General features: G+C 38.9%; 1 protein-coding gene across 1 annotated transcript; it reads right to left on the minus strand.

Moving 5' to 3' along the window:
• Positions 1–1,634: 1,634 nt before the first annotated feature.
• Positions 1,635–16,546, minus strand: si:dkey-266f7.9 (uncharacterized protein LOC100006223 homolog). The gene is made up of 4 exons (XM_052093398.1): positions 16,417–16,546; positions 15,778–15,859; positions 3,092–3,662; positions 1,635–2,204 (listed from the first exon to the last, which is right to left on the minus strand). The coding sequence occupies exons 2-4, from the start codon at positions 15,831–15,833 to the stop codon at positions 1,932–1,934; spliced, it is 900 nt and encodes a 299-aa protein (XP_051949358.1). The 5' UTR covers positions 15,834–15,859; positions 16,417–16,546; the 3' UTR covers positions 1,635–1,931.
• Between the last annotated feature and the right edge of the window lie 2,260 nt (positions 16,547–18,806).

The raw sequence follows: 18,806 nt of genomic DNA on the forward strand, positions 1-18,806 counted from the left end.
CTCCATCAGGGAATGAAGGTTACAACAGTAACCATGACGTTATTGTTATATATCAGCTCGCACAGATAACTCAGTGTTGCAGACCTTGCCTTTAGGATAAGCATCGGGACAAACAACATCACTCTACCGCTATGCCAGAGATTTAATTTAAAAATGTGTACTACTTCTTTAAATAGAGAGCTGTGTGACAGAAGTGCATGGACAACAAAACTCTTAGTGTAAGTGTAGCAAGAATCGGTTGATAACATCTGAAACCTATATAATACTACCAAAAACCAACACTATGTTCCACCTGGCATTAACTCATGACCATCCTTAAAGGGGTAGTTCACCCAAAATGAAAATTCTGTCATAATTTAATCACTCTCATATTGTTGCAAACCTGTATGTCTTTCTTTCCATTGAACACAAAAGGAGATATTAGACAGAATGTCAGCCTCAGTCACCGTTCATGTTCAATGCATCTTTTTCTATACAATCAAAGTTAATGGTGACTAAAGGCGCGTCACACATACCTTCTCGTGGCAAAATTCGGGGGGCGCTGAGCATGTGTGAAACCAGCAAAAACATAATTGTCAAGCAGCCTTCTTTATTGATGCGCTTTATACTCCTTGAGACTTTAGCTAAAAAAAAAACTCATGGCTATAATGATATCCTTGCCCATTGTGAATATTCAGTGTAGCTGTGCAGGATTCATCACTGCCAAACCAAGTGTCTTCCTATGGACTCTTTTCATACGTCAGCGTTTGAGAACAAATTGGATTGGATAAACATTGACGGCATCGTCCATCAATGGTTAAATCTAAACGCAACAAAGGTTACAAGTTGTTATTCAAGGGTTATCTGCACAAATACAAAGGTAAGTCAATAAAATAAATTATTATTGAGAGGTTGCGCATTATATCAGCAGGCACATATTTATGTATTAAAGGAACAATCTACAAATCTGGTTGTGATGTGTATTCATTTCAATGAATCTGTGACGGTACAGCTCAAGCATTTCACAATTCCACATGTGAGTGACTGCTGTAAGTACTCATCTTGAAAATATTTTCCACACAAAAAAGTGCTTCCTCATTTAATAACAAAGTTATCTTCTTCGCGTTTAATTGCCTGAACCCACCAAGCCCGTACAAAGTTCAGCATCTTTCTGAAATTCATGGAAACAAAAATTCTAATGTTTTCTTTTAGAATTTGTGCAAATGGGAACATTGTAGTGGAACTGGTTATTACTATTGTTCCTGATTTCCGCTATAGTTTACCCAACTATGACGACTTCCACTTTGCACACACGTAAATGTGAAAAGGGTCAATAGGTCAACATGGTGATTTTGACCTATTGAAGTAGACTAAACTTGAACTCCACATGAAATTTGCGACAGGAAATTCTTCGCCACCAGAACTCGCACAGATTCCCATTGAGGCTACTGTATTTCTCCAACGGAATTTTGCAGTGAGAAGGTATGTGTGACCACGCCATCAGGCTAACATTCTTCCTAATATCTAATTTAGTGAGAAAGAAAGTATACAAAAGAGAGGTGAGAGAAATTAATTATTTCAGATTTGTTCCTTTAACAATTTTAAGGTGGACAGCATGCTCTATTTTCAGTGCTGTGATGCAGACGTTTTTAAAAATAAGCTGTCTAATTAAAGTCCTGATGGAGAGACTGGAGAACATGTTTATTTAAAATGTTGTCATGACATGGTGTTATTGCAGAAATTTGTCTAAGTGCTTTATTACAGTAAGCGATATTCTCAAATTTGCCACCAAGCTCAGAAATTTCACAAATAGGGGTAATTTGAGTCACAATATTATATACCTGGAATTTGTGTAATTTTATATTTTTGATTATTTTTATTTTTAAACATTATTATTATTTTGCCCAGTTTTTTTAGTCATATTGGTTCTGACTTCCTGTCATTGTCTCTCTTTAATTGAAGCCAATAATAGTTTGCACTAACTTTGCACCAGGAAAGTCCATTGTTACAATACCGAACTGCTTGTTTTGAAAAGTGTAGCCTGTCAGATATTCATGCAGGCGTGGGTTTATGAGCTTGGCCAGGGCGTTAGGGTGTGCCAGGATGCTGGCACCACTGCTGTAGGTTAGGAACATACGGCCTTTGTTACTAACTGCAGCTGCCTCCAGATGATTGTAGACACTTCTCCATTTCTTCTCCACATCCTCTGACTGCAGAGAGGACACCTGGGGCAAGAATAAGTGAGGCTTTTATCAGTTCCATTTAATAATGTGGTAAGGGATCACAAACATTCTCTGATGGACTTTTAAAGACAGCTGACGATGAAGATTAATTCGATTCTGGAAGCTAAATACAAATAGTCTCAAAAGTGTATTCTTAGTCACTCTGTCAAATGATTCAAATGACTGTTTTGTAACTTCAGATAACTCTTTACCTGGATGTTTCTTTCAACAATTGCATTTACATTTATGCATTTGGCAGATGCTTTTATCCAAAGTGACTTACTACTGGGATAATCCCCCAGGAGGGAGTTAAGTGAGTGTACACACACACACACACACACTCACACACACACACACACACACACACACACACACACACACACACACACACACACACACACACACACACACACACACACACATGTTGTGTTTCCATGTTTTATGGGGACTTTCCATAGACATAATGGTTTTTATACTGTACAAACTTTATATTCTATCCCCTAAACCTAACCCTACCCCTAAACCTAACCCTCACAGAAAACTTTCTGCATTTTTACATTTTCAAAAAACATAATTTAGTATGATTTATAAGCTGTTTTCCTCATGGGGACCGACAAAATGTCCCCACAAGGTCAAACATTTCGGGTTTTACTATCCTTATGGCGACATTTGGTCCCCACAAAGTGATAAATACATGCTCACACACACACACTAACTAAATTCTCATGTAATGCATGTACTGTAAATCCAATTTTGGACATTGTTAGTGGCAAGTGTGAAAAGTGTTTTTTACAAGGACTTTATTAAGTCCACAGGGCCAAAAGTTACCAGATTTCACAAATCCATCAGAACCTGAAGTATAGAAGACTTTCTTGAAGATCTGTCCTTACCTGCCAGTCATCGGCAATGTCCAATGAATTGTAGAGCATTCCAATCTCAGGGCCAGTAAAGTCTTGCAGCACAATCAACTTTCCTCGTGCCTCTCCCATAGTGGGCATCTCACGGCTGTGCCACAGCAGGTCCCAGTGTGCATACTCATTAATGTATCGCACTACTGCCCCATAGATATCGTTTGTGTTACTCAACTCTTCCTTAAGTCTCATCAACACCGTTTCAGTAGGATAATCCTTTAGGAAAGCCACAATGTCCATCAACACATCCCCAAAATGAGCATACTGATACGAGATTCCATGGTGGATGGTCAATTTGCCTCTCACGTGACGGACACGAACATCCAGAAAGCGAATTCCAGCACGCAGTTGTTGGGCAAGGTACCAGGAGTTACACTCAGCCAGTGTGCCACCGTACAGAGCCATGGTGTTGTGGGTGCCAGGCATTGTCACATCTGACAGAGAGTAGACGTCAGGGATGGTGGCCATCCAAGATGGGTTTAGGATCTCAGGTGTGGAGGTGTCATCATAGTCAGGGGTCTGGATTGCCCCATGTCCTGGGCTGGCCACACTATGGGGGAATTCACTAAGTATGAATTGTGAAATTATTTGCACTCACTTTCTGAGTTTTCTCAGATTTTTTAAAGGGATAGTTCACCCAAAAATGTTCATTCTCATACCGTTTACTTAACCTTATGCCATCCCAGATGTGTGTGACTTTCTTTTTTCAACACAAACAAAGATTTTTAGAAGAACATCTCAGCTCTGTAGGTCCATACAATGCAAGTGTATGGTGATCAGGCCTTTGAAGCTCCAAAAGGAAGAAAAGTCAGCAAAAAAGTAATCCATACAACTCCAGCGGTTTAATCAATGTCTTCTTAAACGATCCAGTTGGTTTTGAGTGAGAAGAAGTCAAAATGTAACTCCTTTTTCACTGTACATCTTCCCATTTCAGTCTCTAGGCATGACCATGATTTAAAGCTTGATTATACTACCAAGTGCTTGACGCAGGCGCGCAGCGCTAGATGGCGCTATAGGAAGTATTCTGCCCCTACTAGGATGAGTACTGCAGTGCTTGAGCCTGACTAGCTCGGCAGATAGCTAACAGGTTCCTTCAAGAAAGACTCAAATGCCTGGCTTTAAGTTGAAATTGATTTACTTGAAGGAAGCACTATAAAATGAACATACAAATAAAGAAAATATCGAATAATATGTATCGTGTATCATAACTCAGTTACTACATTCAGATTATAATGAATTCAGACATGGGTATTTCTATATAAACAGGCCAACAATCAACTTTTCAATTTTCCCAGAACTGCAATTACACAGATGTTTCCTTAAATTACATTTTGATCTATTACAATAAAAGAATACTTAACTAAATACTCACAGGCATATGTTTTCAAAGCCTTTTGTAACATCAATCAGCATGGCAGGAAAATGCTGCTTTCTGTGCCTTGTTTGATAACTTTTACCTCCACCTTGCAAACTCTGTTATCTTGACTAGGGATGGTGTTTACCACAACTCCAGTAGGCCATTCATTTCTTTTAAGTAGTGTATCTTTCAGAAGCACAACATCTCCGCTTTGCATGTTTGGCTTGGTCACCAGCTACTTCCTTCTTGGCTGAAGTGTCGTCAAGTATTCTTGTTGCCAACGCTTCCAAAGACATCAGAAAGACTTTTTACTTGCCTCCATTGTTTTTTGTAGAGAACTTTAAGACCATACTCTCCTTTGGTGAAGAAACTGGTTCTGACATTTGAGTTAAAGTGCAGCAGGAGAGAGAACATTTGGCATGTCTGGTTCAGAGGAGACAGGGACCAGAGGTCCTTTTCTTGTTCATTATGGCCATGACTTTCGACATGAATGTAACTGGACTTCATGGGACAGTCTTTTTTTTTTGCAGGTTACACAGTGGTGTAAGATGCTTGATACTAGACTTTTGCTTCAAGTTATCCACAGTGCAGCTGATCAAAGAGCACCTCCTATGAAATGCCTACCCTGATGTACAACTTGTTTGTGATAGTTCCTGACAAGTAAAGTAGCAATGTGATTATTTTTGGGAATAATGATGGGGTGTTTCTCTTCCCAACATATTTCATCTGACAATGAACTTCCTCCTTATTACGTCATCTTGGTCCAAGAAGGGGTTCAACTTTCGTAACACACTCCGCTTGTGCACCACTTCATCTCTGACAAGACACTTTAATTCTGCTGCAAACATTTCTTTTTGTACACTTTTGATAGCTACAATTCTTGCTTGTGTTAATTTATCTGTATTGCAGATCCAGAACAAGATCTGGCTTTACATACAAGACTGCATGGCCATGGCTCGGGTGAGTACTTTCCAGCTGGAGAAGCATGTAAACCACTGTGAGTTAATTTCCTATTCAGAAGTTTTGGTAATTAAATCTGACACAGATGGCCGTACTTCTGTATCTGTGTCTGACTCAAAGAGTTCATAGGTCTCTGACTGGAATGTGTTGTCTAGGCCATCTTTGTACAAGAACTCAGGGCCTGTAAACCAGTTTTTATGTTTCAATAGCTCTACCGATATGGGACGTGTTTCATGGTCTGCAGGATTATAGTCTGTACTGACAAATTGCCATTGATTTGGGTGAGTGGACTTTCTTAAGCGAGCAACTCTGTTGGCAACATACATGTAAAATCATCTGCTTGTGTTGTGGATGTAACCAAACACAATTATACTGTCTGTGTAGAATTTTACTCTTTGTATTTCAATGTCCAATTCACTTGTTATCAAGTCTGTCATTTCAACCACCAGAACCGCAGAACAGAGCTCAAGACGTGGAACAGTCTGAGGAGTACGAGGGACTAACTTGAATTTTCCCAGAAGGAACCCAACATAGCTGTGCTCCTCTGTGTCAACTGTTCTAATGTAAGCTACAGCTGATATGGCCATAGAAGATGCATCTGAAAAGACACAAAGTTCTCTGCAATGTGTAGAGTGCAGGGAAACCGAAATGTACAGCTTTTCAGTCTGTAGCTGCTCATGTTCGAGAAGGGAATTAAGCCATGTCCTCCACTGTGCCTCTCTTTCAGCTGGTATAGGAGAATCCCACTCAAATTGATTATTGGAAATGTTTTTGATTAAAGCCTTGCCCTGTATTTTTAAAGGTGCTAAGAATCCCAAATGGTCATAAAGACCATTGAGAGAATGCCTCTTCTGAGAAACGGCTTTTCTTCTCTTGACACATAATAGGTGAACGTGTCAGTTTGCAGGTTCCACATAAGTCCCAAACTTCATTGCATAGATAAGGGGTCTGATGGCAACTCAAGGTCTTTTAGATCTTTGGCCAAGTCTTCAGGAGAGAATGTTTCCAAAACCACTTTACCGTTGGAGGCTATTTTGTGCAATCTGATGTTTGAATCCACTAGTACTTTTGTTCCCTTTACAAAAAGCTTCACTATGATGCTGCGCTTTGCTAAGCACTTTTGGGAACAATCCTGCATTGTGACCAGCTGTGAATATGTGTGTGACACGTCAATGAACATTGACCGGAATTTATAGCCTCGGCTGGTGAGATCATTAGATGCACCTGTGGCCAGGCTATAAATAGACGCATCACCAGCGTGTCATCAGATCTGTTTTCTTCAGAGCATACTGTGCAGTGTGTCTCACAAGCCTGTCAGAAACTTTCTTTCCTCTGCTAGGATTTAGAATTTGTTAGGCAGTGCGCAATGAACCTTTTCTCCTTTCCCTTTTTCTATATATATACAGTATATATATATATATATATATATATATATATATATATATATATATATATATATAAATAGAAAAGAAAAAGGTGGAAAATGTTGGAGAAGCAAAGCAAACGATGCGTGTTTCCCTGTCAAAGTTCTATGAATGTCAGGGACACGCATCAATTTGGTTTTGTTTGTTTGGGGGAAGAGCATGCTGCTCTCGCGTTGGGGCAGGGCGAGTGCGTGCATTGCGACCTACTTTCGGACGAAATGCTTCGCGCTCGCCTCGCTTACTTCCGGAAGTCTTTCATCGTGGGGCTCTCACATATATCTGGCTGAGGAGCGAGAGACGGGTCCGTCCCTATCTCTCGCTCTCTCTCCAGATCCAGCTGATCCTTCTCGTAAGCTGAAGCGTGCCTCGGCACCTCTTCGTTTCACGAGGGGGGCGCTGAAACGAGAAATTACTCGAGGTGGTTACTCGGGGTGTGGCCAGACTGAACAAGAGACCCCCCCCAAATGCTCCAAACTATAAGACAGATTTCTGTCTGGTGGCCAAAAAAATAAATATATATAATAATAAAAAAAAGAGAACGCTATGTTAGTCCCTTCCTTTCTTTGATGACCTCCATGACGAGCTTTCTCACTCATGGAGGAACCCAAATACTTCCCGTGTTCACGTACCCTCGAAGTCTTTATACTCGACTATCGTGGGTGCTGAGACACGGGGGTTTCAATGATGCCACCGGTAGAAGAGACACTTGCGGGCTATCTCTCACCGGGTTCGGCATCATCACTCAAGAAACCCGCTCTCCCCACTAAGCCATGCAGGACTACCTCCATGCTAGTGGGGAGGGCTTATCAAGCAGCAGGTCAGGCTGGTGCTGCGTTGCACACCATGTCCGTGTTACAGGCGTACCAGGCTGACCTACTGAAAGACCTGAGTCCGGGTGCAACGCTCGACGAAGAAGCCTTTTCTGAACTTCGTCGGGCCACAGATTTATCTCTCCGTGCGACCAAGAAGACAGCCCGTGCCATTGGTCGGTCTATGTCCGCTTTAGTCAGCATGGGGAGGCATTTATGGCTTAACCTTTCGGGCATCAAGGATAAGGACAGAGTTTTCCCACTCGATGCCCCGGTTTTGCCTTGCGGTCTCTTTGGAGATGCCATGAATACGGTTATCTCCAGATTCCAGGAGGCGAAAAGCCATGAGGACGCCTTCGGGCAGTTTTTTTCCTCGCCGCACTCAGGGGGGCAGGGCCGTCGTCCACCCAGTCCCGCCCCGACTCTGCTAGGCAGAGCGTGGTGAGTCGTGCTCCCCCTCGTAAAGACTGGGGACAGGCTCGTTGCCCTCAGCAGCCCCCGAAGCAGGACCTCAGGGTCGTGATTTCTAAAAGAAAGAAACCCTGACAGTCTTGTACCCAGCCTTGTGGGGGTGGTTCCTCTCGGGACGGGGCGCGTGTACCATCCACTTCAGCCCCCCCATACCTCACGAAACCTCTTCACTCCTGCCGCCTTTGGTGTTTCGGGTGACAGAGGCTTCCAACAAAGTGTTGGGTGTACCGTTGCTTCCTGCCCTTATCCAGGACGCGGAACACTTGACATCCCCTCAACAGGAAGTGTTGAAATTGATACCCATCTCAGAGAACCTGGCAGCGTGGAAATTTCTGCCAGGCATTTCTATGTGGGTTCTGAACACAGTAGAAAGAGGCTACAGAATAAAAATTTGCTCAAAAAAAAGATACTCTTTCATATCTGGTTTTCTTTCCAGAGTATGGCAGAGGGATGCAAGGTGTTTGGCTGCTTGGCATCTGTTATTAGGTAAGTGAGGCCTATTTGGTCTGATGGGCAATGGTGCTACCCAAAAGTTATTGTCATTCCTGTAGACCTCACTCAAACTTTGCTGCTTCAAGTTCTAACAAGTTCTCTCAGTTTCAGGTTATCTCTGTTTGATATTCTTGGAAATTGTTCAACCTTTTTGAGCAAAGCATTTTCTACTACTTAATCTGAACCGTAAATGTCTTCTAATCTTTGCCATACCATTTTAAGGCCAGCCCCAGCATTGTGAATGTGTACTGCTCTGATTCTGCTAGCTTGTTCAGATGATAATACCCAAGCAACTTACAGAGAAAATCGAACTCCAGATAAGCCAGAGCTCACCCTATCAAACCGAATTAATTATTTTGCAAAGTCTTGCTGCTGACTGGGTTGGCAATCGTGATGATCATATCTTAGGCCTTGTGTCTGTTCACTATAGCGGTAGGGTTCTCTTGGAAAGATTTTAGCAAGAGGATTGCTCAGAGATTTCCAGTTAGTGCTTTGCTTTCCATGGTGTTGAGCATGTAATCCAATTAACTCGTAGTCATTGATTTCACTTGACTGTGTTTCACTCCTTCTCATGTAGCTTCTTGCTGTCCCACCACTGTCCCTGTTTTGTTGATGCACTGGTGGACATGAGAGATTAAGTGGCTTTGAGTCTTGTGGAGGATATGTGACTAAGTGTTGTGTGACAGGAGATATAACACTTTCACTGGAAAATTGAGCTAGGTTCTGTAGCGAAATTTTGCGGTCTATCTCTCCAAGCTGCTCATTAGCGGCTGCCACAAACACTTCTGCTTTGGCAATAGCAGCAGCTGCTGCTCTCTCTAGCTTCAGTGTGTGTAAATTTGCTTTAATCTCAGCTTTCTTTCTAGCTGCATCTTCCTCAATGTATGCTTCTTCTTTCAAGAAGTTGTGCCCGTGTTGCTTCTGGTCTTGCATGTGCTCTGATTGCCATTTAACTAGCTGATGAAAGCTGGCATGAACGTGAGGTATTGGAAAAACGTGATCTTGTTTCTAACTGCTCATCCATATCTTTTTCATCACCAGATTGCATCATTGTGACTATTTTTCTCATGTTGAACTTGCGATTGTTGATGATTAATCATCTGCGCGTCCTGCTGAATCCAGGACGCTGTCTGAAGACATGCCTTTTACTATTTTGCACATACTAGGATGAGTACTGCAGTGCTTGAGCCTGACTAGCTTGGCAGATAGCTAACAGGTTCCTTCAAGAAAGACTCAAATGCCTGGCTTTAAGTTTACATTGATTTACTTGAAGGAAGCACTATATACTGAACATAAAAATAAAGAAAATGTCAAATAATATGTCTTGTGTATCATAATTCAATTACTACATTAAGATTATAATGAATTCAGACATGAGTATTTCTATATAAACAGGCCAACAATCAACTTTTCAATTATATCTTCCCAGAAATACATTTAAACATATGTTACCTTAAATTTAAATTTGATTTATTACAATAAAATTATACTTAACGAAATACTAAGAGGCATATGTTTTCAAAGCGTTTTGTAACATCAATCAGCATGGCAGGAAAATGCTGCTTTCTGTGTAATTTCTGATGCAACACTGAACTACTGCAACTCTAAATGCACACACTTAATTAAGACTGCAAATTCACTCTGACCACTAGATTTCACTTTAAAAAAACTTTTACCAAGGTCAGAACAGGAAGTGTGATCAAACTTGAAATCATGATTGCAAAGAAGACTGCTGTCAAGAAGCACAGTGAAAAAGGAGTTACTTTTTGATTTTTCTCTCACCAGAACCAAATGGATTGTTAAAGAAGACCTTGATTAAACCACAGGAGTCTGATGAATTATGTTTATGCTGACTTTGTCTACTTTTGGAGCTACAAAGGCCTAAAAATCTTTGATTGTGTTCTGCAGAAATTCATTCACATCTTAGATGGAATGAGGGTGAGCAAATAATGCGAATTTTCATTTTTGGGTGAACTAACCCTTTAAGGAATATTTCAAATCGGGTAACTCCTCAAACATCTCAAAAACATTTCTGCTGAACCCAATTTGCATGGCGCAAATTCCAGATCTTGCAAGTCAGTAATATTTCAACATTTTCATCAGGCAAATAGCACTGTCTTTTTTACTTTGGTTTACTATGTGTGTGACACAAATTTCATCATCAGCACATAACGTGTAGACTGTATGGTAGAGGTCCACTTATATTGGATTTTGCAGATACCGATAACTAAGGTGGTGGGGAAAGCCAGTAACCGATTAATTGGCTGATAGTTTTTAAAATGGATTTATTTAATGTGTTTACTTTATAAGAACATTTTCTAAAACTTTCCTTACTGTGAAGGGTAAGGAAAGTCCAAATGTAATAAAATCTCCGATTTATTGTGCAACCAAAATCCCTTTAAGAACCAGAAAAAAAATTAAGGTATAGTGCATAATGCTGGACTTTTAACCATAAACAAGCCAGAAATACACCAGGGACTCTTATTTGAAATATTTTCACCCCCAGCTGTGTACACAAACAGATGGGAAACATAATATGCACTTTTACTATAATCTACTACATTGTATTGCAATATAAACACTTTAAAGTAAACAATAACTTTAATGAAAAATGAGCATTAATTCTCAAAAGGAGAAAATAAGATATCGCTTGTCATAAATGTCCAATAATCCAGTATTATACAAACTGACTTATTTCCCTTTTCTCTATGGACACTGTCTATCAAAATCAAAATGGTTATAAAAATAAACATTCAATAATGTGCATGCTTCTTATGCCTCTTTTCTATAATGTCATCTTGTATTTATAATCATGCATTAGTCCATAAACAGTGACAATGTCTTAGCTCAGTTACAAAGCACTACATATAAGCATTCACAGGGGTGGAAAAGTACTGAAAATTATACTCAAGTAGAAGTACTGTTACTTCCCAAAAAATTAAGTGTGAGTAGAGTAGCTGTCCTAAAAACTACTCAAGTAAGAGTAAAAGAGTAGATCATTTAAAAGTACTCATGAGTAGTGAGTATTGAGTACACTGTATGCCAACTTTTAAAATACATCACTCATCTATGATAAACACTACATGAACCTGATTCCAAAAAATAAAAGGGAGACATGATAACAGAAATGAAATTAAATTAATGAAATTAAAAAGTTATTTTCAATACATGATCACCATTTTAAATCGTAATATATGAAACAATTACATTAAAATCAGTTTATGTGTAGGGTCTAAATTTACCTTAATGCCAACAGAGCGTTATTGCTGTGCATAAAACTGTGCATATTGTATGTGCAAGGAATGCAAACAAATTGTAAATAAGCAGGATCACTTGTCACGTCATGTCCTGCACAATAGAGGAGGTAGAGCAGGCATGGGAAAAGTTGTTTGTTACAGGGGCTACATCATGCTTAAAAACGAATAATTCACTTAAAAATGGAAATTCTCTCATCGTTAACTCACCCTCATGCCATCCTGGATGTGTATGACTTTCTTTCTTCTGCAGAACACAAATTAAGATTTTTAGAAGAATCTCAGCTCTTTTGGTCAATACAATAAAAGTGAATCGGTGCTAAAATATTGAAGCTCCACATATCACATAAATCAGCATAAATGTAGTCAAATCCTTTTGCCTCCAGTGATGTAATCCATGTCTTCAGAAGAAATATGATAGATGTGGTGAGATCAAACATATCAATATTTAATTCCTTTTTTACAATTAATTCTCCAGCCTACTCAGTCAATCTCCACTTTAACTTTCACTTTGTTCTTCTTTTGTTGATTCACATTCTTCATGCAATTCACCACCTACTCGGCAGAGAGAAGAATTTCTAGCCAAAATTGACTTAAATACTGATCTGTTTCTCACCAACACCTGTCATATCAATTATTACATTAAAACACTGGAGTTGTATGTATAGCTTTTATGCTGCTTTTATGTGCTTTTTGGAGCATCAACACGCTGGCACCACTTCACTTACATTGACTGGAACTGCGGAGCTGAAATATTCTTCTAAAAATCTTAATTTGTGTTCTTCTGAATAAAGAAAGTCATACACATCTGAGATGGCATGAGGGTGAGTAAATGATGAGATCATTTTCATTTTTGTGCAAATTATTTCTTTAAGAAGCATATGGTTGGCCACATTGTCCACCTTTTGAGATACAATGTTCCACATTGATTTAGTTATTATATCTTTTAAGCCCAGAAATAGTTGTGTTCCCATTCTAATGCATGATGCACAATTTTCTGAAGTTTGTTTCTGCTGAATTATTGCTCTGCAAATGTTGATACTTTTCTATATATGCTAATAATAATTATGAATTTTATCATCTCTACTTTCTTGGTATTTTATTATACCAATTAACACACTCTCTACATCAAGGGTCAGTATTATTAAAAACGAACAATATTTTCAAAGAATACTATTATTAAAAATGTCACTGTTTTATTCTATTACATTCATACTTTTAAAGCTACTCAAGTTATTTAGCCAAAAGTAGTGTGTTTTTTTGCGTTTCCTTGTTAATGTTGTTTGATTAATAGTCTTAATATGACATAGCCTACTAGACAGTGCTCAGTTCGGTTACACTTCAAGTCATATTCAAATATGTTTTTTGTCCCCTGTTTAAGTTCACTTTAGACATAAATGACTGTGTTTAAATTAAATCCTCATCAAGATGGGCATTGGCGGAATTATAAAGTGCTTCATTTGTACTGATCATTTAGGCATGAACCACATTAGCGCTCAAACATTAGCCACCTGTCAATCAAACAACACGCAGCTACAGACTTGAGGAGATTAGATTAGATTTCACCTAGATCAACCAACCAGTGGTGCTCATGCTATCGAGATTGATGTAATGAACACGCCTTTTCTAGATATAAAACAAAGGCTAAATATAGAAAACTACTCAAAAGTTTGATTGAGGACATCTCAATTTTTTATGATAAACATCTAGATCATTTTATTACCCAGCCCTATTGATACCATTGCATTAATCTCTCACAGCAGCCCAATAATCTCAGTGATAGATATTTAAATTACAGGCTACGTTATAGACACACAAAATCTAGTAAGCATAAATCATCTAGGTTTCTGCTGTAACCTCTGTTCCCTGATGGAGGGAACGAGACGTTTTGTCGAAGAAGCGACACTAGGGGTCTCTCTTGAGAGCCTCGCGCATCTCTGAACATGAGAAAAGGCCAATGAGAAATTGGCAGACAGAATTTGCATGTCCCTCCCCCAGACATACAGGTATAAAGAGAGGGAAATATGCTTCTGTCCATTCAGGTTTTGCACTGAGGAGCCAAAAAAAAGGTTTGGCCATAACAGTGGCTCGGTTCAGCGTCGTGGCCTGGAAGACAAACCCATCAGGGAACCTAGACGTTCCCCGTCTGACGCTCACTTGTTGAAGAAGCAACACTAGGGGTCCAAATTCAATCACGCCATATTCTGAACCGTGTACGTGCGCTGCTGATGCAGGTGCGGGCAGGCAGTTGCGTGCCAAAGCGACAGGCTGCATCAGACTGCACGTACCCTTCCCCCAACACCCCATAAAATTGTCATAAACCTTTAAGGTTCCCGGCACCCTGAAGGGGGGAACAAAGCGACGTGCAAAGCATGGGAGCAGGATGCGCCAGCAGCGCCTTCTCTCTCTATGCTTCTAGCATAGATTCAAAGCGGCTGGGGCCATCTTAACGCTATCACACGCATCGGGGAAGGCATTCTTTGCCAACTCCTTTTCTTTCAGGTGGAAAAGACCCTGCAGAGATTGCCACCTGCCCAGGCTGGGGGCAGGTAAAGAGTGGCAGAATACATCACATAGGTTTTCAGGCCACATGTGGAAATGGCGCGGTGGTAGATCCTACCTACTGCGAGGGAGGAGTTGCTACAAACACGCCGACCGGGGGGCAGCGGGGACTGCCCAAGGGAGATGCGGGTCCCACCCGTAGGGGGACCGTACCACAGAAAATACACACAGGGGGAATAATCCACACAAGGGCCCATCCAGAGGAGCGTCTATTCCAGTACAGAGTACTTTTAGTACCCGTAGTGTGTTAATTAAAGAATTGTAATATTTTGGGTGATCTGTCCTTTATAAAGGAAACATGATGAGCAGAGTTTCCCCAAGTTCCCCAAGGTCAGGGAATTCCTCCGCTGAATTTCTACCAGATCAGACCTGAGAAAACACGGGATGCAACCGACTCAACCCTGAGATTGTAAAATCTCGTAAAGGTATTGGGTGTTGCCCATCACGCTGCTCTCCATATGTGTACTATGGAGGTGCCGTTGTCCAGTGCACACAAGGATGCCACACTTCTTGTCGAGTGTGCTCGAACCCGCAAGGGGGCGGGCACGTCCTGGGTGTGATAGGCCAATGCGATGTCATAAACAACCCAGTACGAAACCTCTGTTTGGAGACAGCGTTCCCTTTCTGCTGTCCACCAAAGCAGACAAAGAGCTGCTCAGAACATTTAAAGCTCTGCGTCCACATAAGTATTAGCTGGGCCGCCTGGGGGTGGAGCCTCCACTCTCGACTGAGCTGAGACCTGTTGCAACAATTACAGTAACGTGAGTATTTGTAATTCGTTACTTTACACCCCTGAGCATTCACCAAATGATGTTTTTGTATTTATAGCCTATATATTCATCAGTTTAAGGGGTTTTATATGATTTACATTTTTACTATGCATGTCCTTGCTTCGATATAGAATACTTATTTTATAATCAAAATACTAAAATATTCATTAAAGTGAGGATATTAATAAGGATGCATTTTGCCAATTACCAAACAGAGATCCGATTAGCATCAGACAAAGTATGGCTGTTCATTGAAAGCCTTATCTGTCCAGCAACAAGATACAAAAAGGTTACAGTGAAAAAAACACTTAGGCATGCTTATCTGTAATGGATGAATATAATGAAAGTAGATAATTGGTTAATTTATTCATGCTAACACCAGGCAAACAAAGCAAAATGGATACATTTGGTGAGTCTGAGATAAATGTTTTTTAAAAATGGATAAGAGATTTTCTTTTTAGTAGAATGGATTTTATTTTACTATAAATGAAATGAGAAAGAACTGCAATTTGTTATGTAATATACTGTGAAAGAGGTTGTACAATTATGGGTATTAGGAAGCTTACCCCAGCAAAATGCCCAATATCATTAGCTGCACAATGTGTCCTGTGATGCCTTCCATAATGAGCCCTTTAAATGGGTCCTTTACTGTAAAGATAATGATTATAATAATTAAATTATACAATGACAATGGTAATACTTTTTTGGTATGACATCATACATATCAGACATTTGATTATTAATTCATGGTTGTGTATTTTCAGGTAGTTGACACATAATGGGTCCATGGGCTTTCTTTGAATTAACATCAATATTTCAAGTTTATATTTATATGACTGTAAAAGGAAAAGTGTATACAGTACATTACACTGCTCACCACTTTAAGTTTTTAATCTCACTAATTCATTTTTAAGTGCCCTGCAGTTTGTGACTGATTCATTTTTAAAAGTTAAAATACTCCTCGTCGTTTCTCAATGACTTCATTAAAGCTGCTTGCATACGCATTATAAAAGAATTAGCAACATGCAGTTTAAAATAGTTTTATATGAGTATAGCATGTCATACTTTAGGACATGTCATACATATAGGACATACAAAATGGCAAAATAAAAAAGGTTCAAACAAACTATGTTGGTAAACACAATTTGATATGCAAATTAATATTTACCGCCACTGGAGAAGTGTCCAAGCACAAGATTGCTCACCTGGTTTATTGGATTTGCCAGTAAAACTGAAGAGTGACTTCGCACACAGAACCTACCAGGCAGAGTCAGGTTAGCTGTGAAGCCTGCTGCTGTTTTTGTACCTTTTTTTTCACTAAGTACACAGTGTGGCTTGAACTTGTTGGAGGGACCAATAGAAGCTGACCTTTTTGTTTAAGGGGTCATTGTACCTATTAGTAGTGTACAGTAAAAAGCTGACTCACTGAGAGTGGACAAATAGTCCAAACTGAACTCATTTGCACCGTGGACCACACCAAAATTTAGTTGTGTAATCTATTTATATTTATATAATTTATTATTTATATGCATTTACATAAAATGCATTATTTGTATTTGTGTACTTATAAGCAATATATAAAATGAATAGTGCCGTTGATGAACCACGTTTGAAGCTGTATGACTATAAATGCTTATACTAGTCAATGGTTCTCCCCACACTTCTGAAAATGTCTTGTGTGTTTTTTTAATGTTTATATCTGTTTATTAATTAGACAAACAAATAGAAAAGAGTAAAAATAGAGAAGTCAGCTCTTTTTAGAATGAAAATAGATTAGTAAAATATTACCATGCTGGTGTAAATATATTTAGCATAAGATTCATTATCTTCCAGAGTAAACAACAAGGTTTACAGTAAATAAACATGAGCCTGAACTGCTATGATAGACATGGCCAAAGATTTTTCCAGGGTTTATGGGAAAATTTAAGTTTACTTCTTCTGGTACTTTTCTAACTTCTGTTCTTTTTCCCAGGGGTGAATAAAAAAGGTTAAAACTCTTGAAAATGTTTTCTGTTTTCAGCTACTGCAACATATAAATAAATAAATAAATAAATAAAAAAATAAATAAACCAAAGCAAACAACTTTGTTGTTGTGTGTAACCCACGTAATGCTGAAAACTTTTAATAAGTCAAACTTTGGAGAGTATGCATCCCATATTGTGCTTTACAGATTCTACAAAATAGCACAAATAAAACAATCTTAGCTACTGCAGTTGTAATTTGAATATGGCAGTATCACTTTTTTCATCAAGGTTCTGCCAATAACCATGTAACTTGACTAGTTTGTTTGCTCAGCCATCTAAGGATTGTGGTAAATATCAAATTGGAATCATTTTAATCAGTGGCTTACTTCAAGAGATACAACGATTATTAGTGAGTGTCCATGTAACAAAGTAAAACTCTTATTTGGTAACACTGTGCAGTTGGGTCCACTTGTGAAAATGCTTCTATGTTTATTATCTTTAGACATATACAGTTTATATTTGAGTGAAAAGTTGAATTTAGAATTTTAAATCAATTTCAGGTCACACTTTATATTAGGTATCTTTAACTACTATGTACTAACATTAAAATACATACAATACATTGTATTTACTGTGTAACTACATGTTGTTCTGCAAAATGTTCACAAAATTCACATTTGCTGCTTCTGAGCTTGAGGTACGTGTATAAATACGGGTAGGGTTAAAGTTTGGATTAGGGGTTAGAGTTAGGTTTTAGGGTAAGGGTTGGGATAGAGTAGGCACACAATAAGTACATTGTATCAAATGTTTAAGTGTATAGTAGTTCATATAAAATGGGACTGAACTTCAGAATTTCTCGTTATTTAAAAAGTCCCCCTTTTAATTGAATGACAGCATGCACTCGAGCTGGCATGGACTGCATAAGTTTGCCAGGACCTGATGATGTCATTGCAGCATGATTTTAGAATGTTCCAAACAGCATCGTGTGTGATTTAATGAAAGTAAGGAAGTCTGACCTTTTGTATAAATAAGTTTACATGAATACATTTAGCAGACCCATTTCGTATAATGCAATAAATAAAAAATTAAAATTAATTACAACAAATTAAGGTATGTTGCTATCTTTAATCATAGCCCTGCTGTATTTAGTCTAGTTGTGATATTTTTATTTGTATAGTGCTTTTCACAATGCACATCGTTTCAAAGCAGTTTTACAGAAAATCATGATGTAATGTCTTAAATCGTGGTCGACCGATATATTGCAGAGGCTGATAAATAAAAAATACAAAAATTTTGCCGATTTTGTATCTTGCGGGCGCCAAGAATTGGCTGAGATATGTAAACGACCAATCACGGTTCATTTTTTTGTTATGTGTCAATGTCTTACTGCAATAATAGAATGACACTGCAGTGTCATTTAAACTGTCCGCATATCAGAGCCGCAACAGAATCGTTTGAGCTCATAATGTTAAAGTGCTTGCCTGTTTCATAATCCCTCTCTTACCTCAACAGTTAACTTTCTTTTCTAATGATGAAAACAAATATCAATAAAACTTCTATTATATACTATTTACAAATATGCAGATATCTCGTTTAAACAAATATAATTAACAAACCTCACGAAAATCCAA

Source organism: Xyrauchen texanus, chromosome 26, assembly GCF_025860055.1.
Source record: "Xyrauchen texanus isolate HMW12.3.18 chromosome 26, RBS_HiC_50CHRs, whole genome shotgun sequence".
Classification (NCBI taxonomy): Eukaryota; Metazoa; Chordata; class Actinopteri; order Cypriniformes; family Catostomidae; genus Xyrauchen; species Xyrauchen texanus.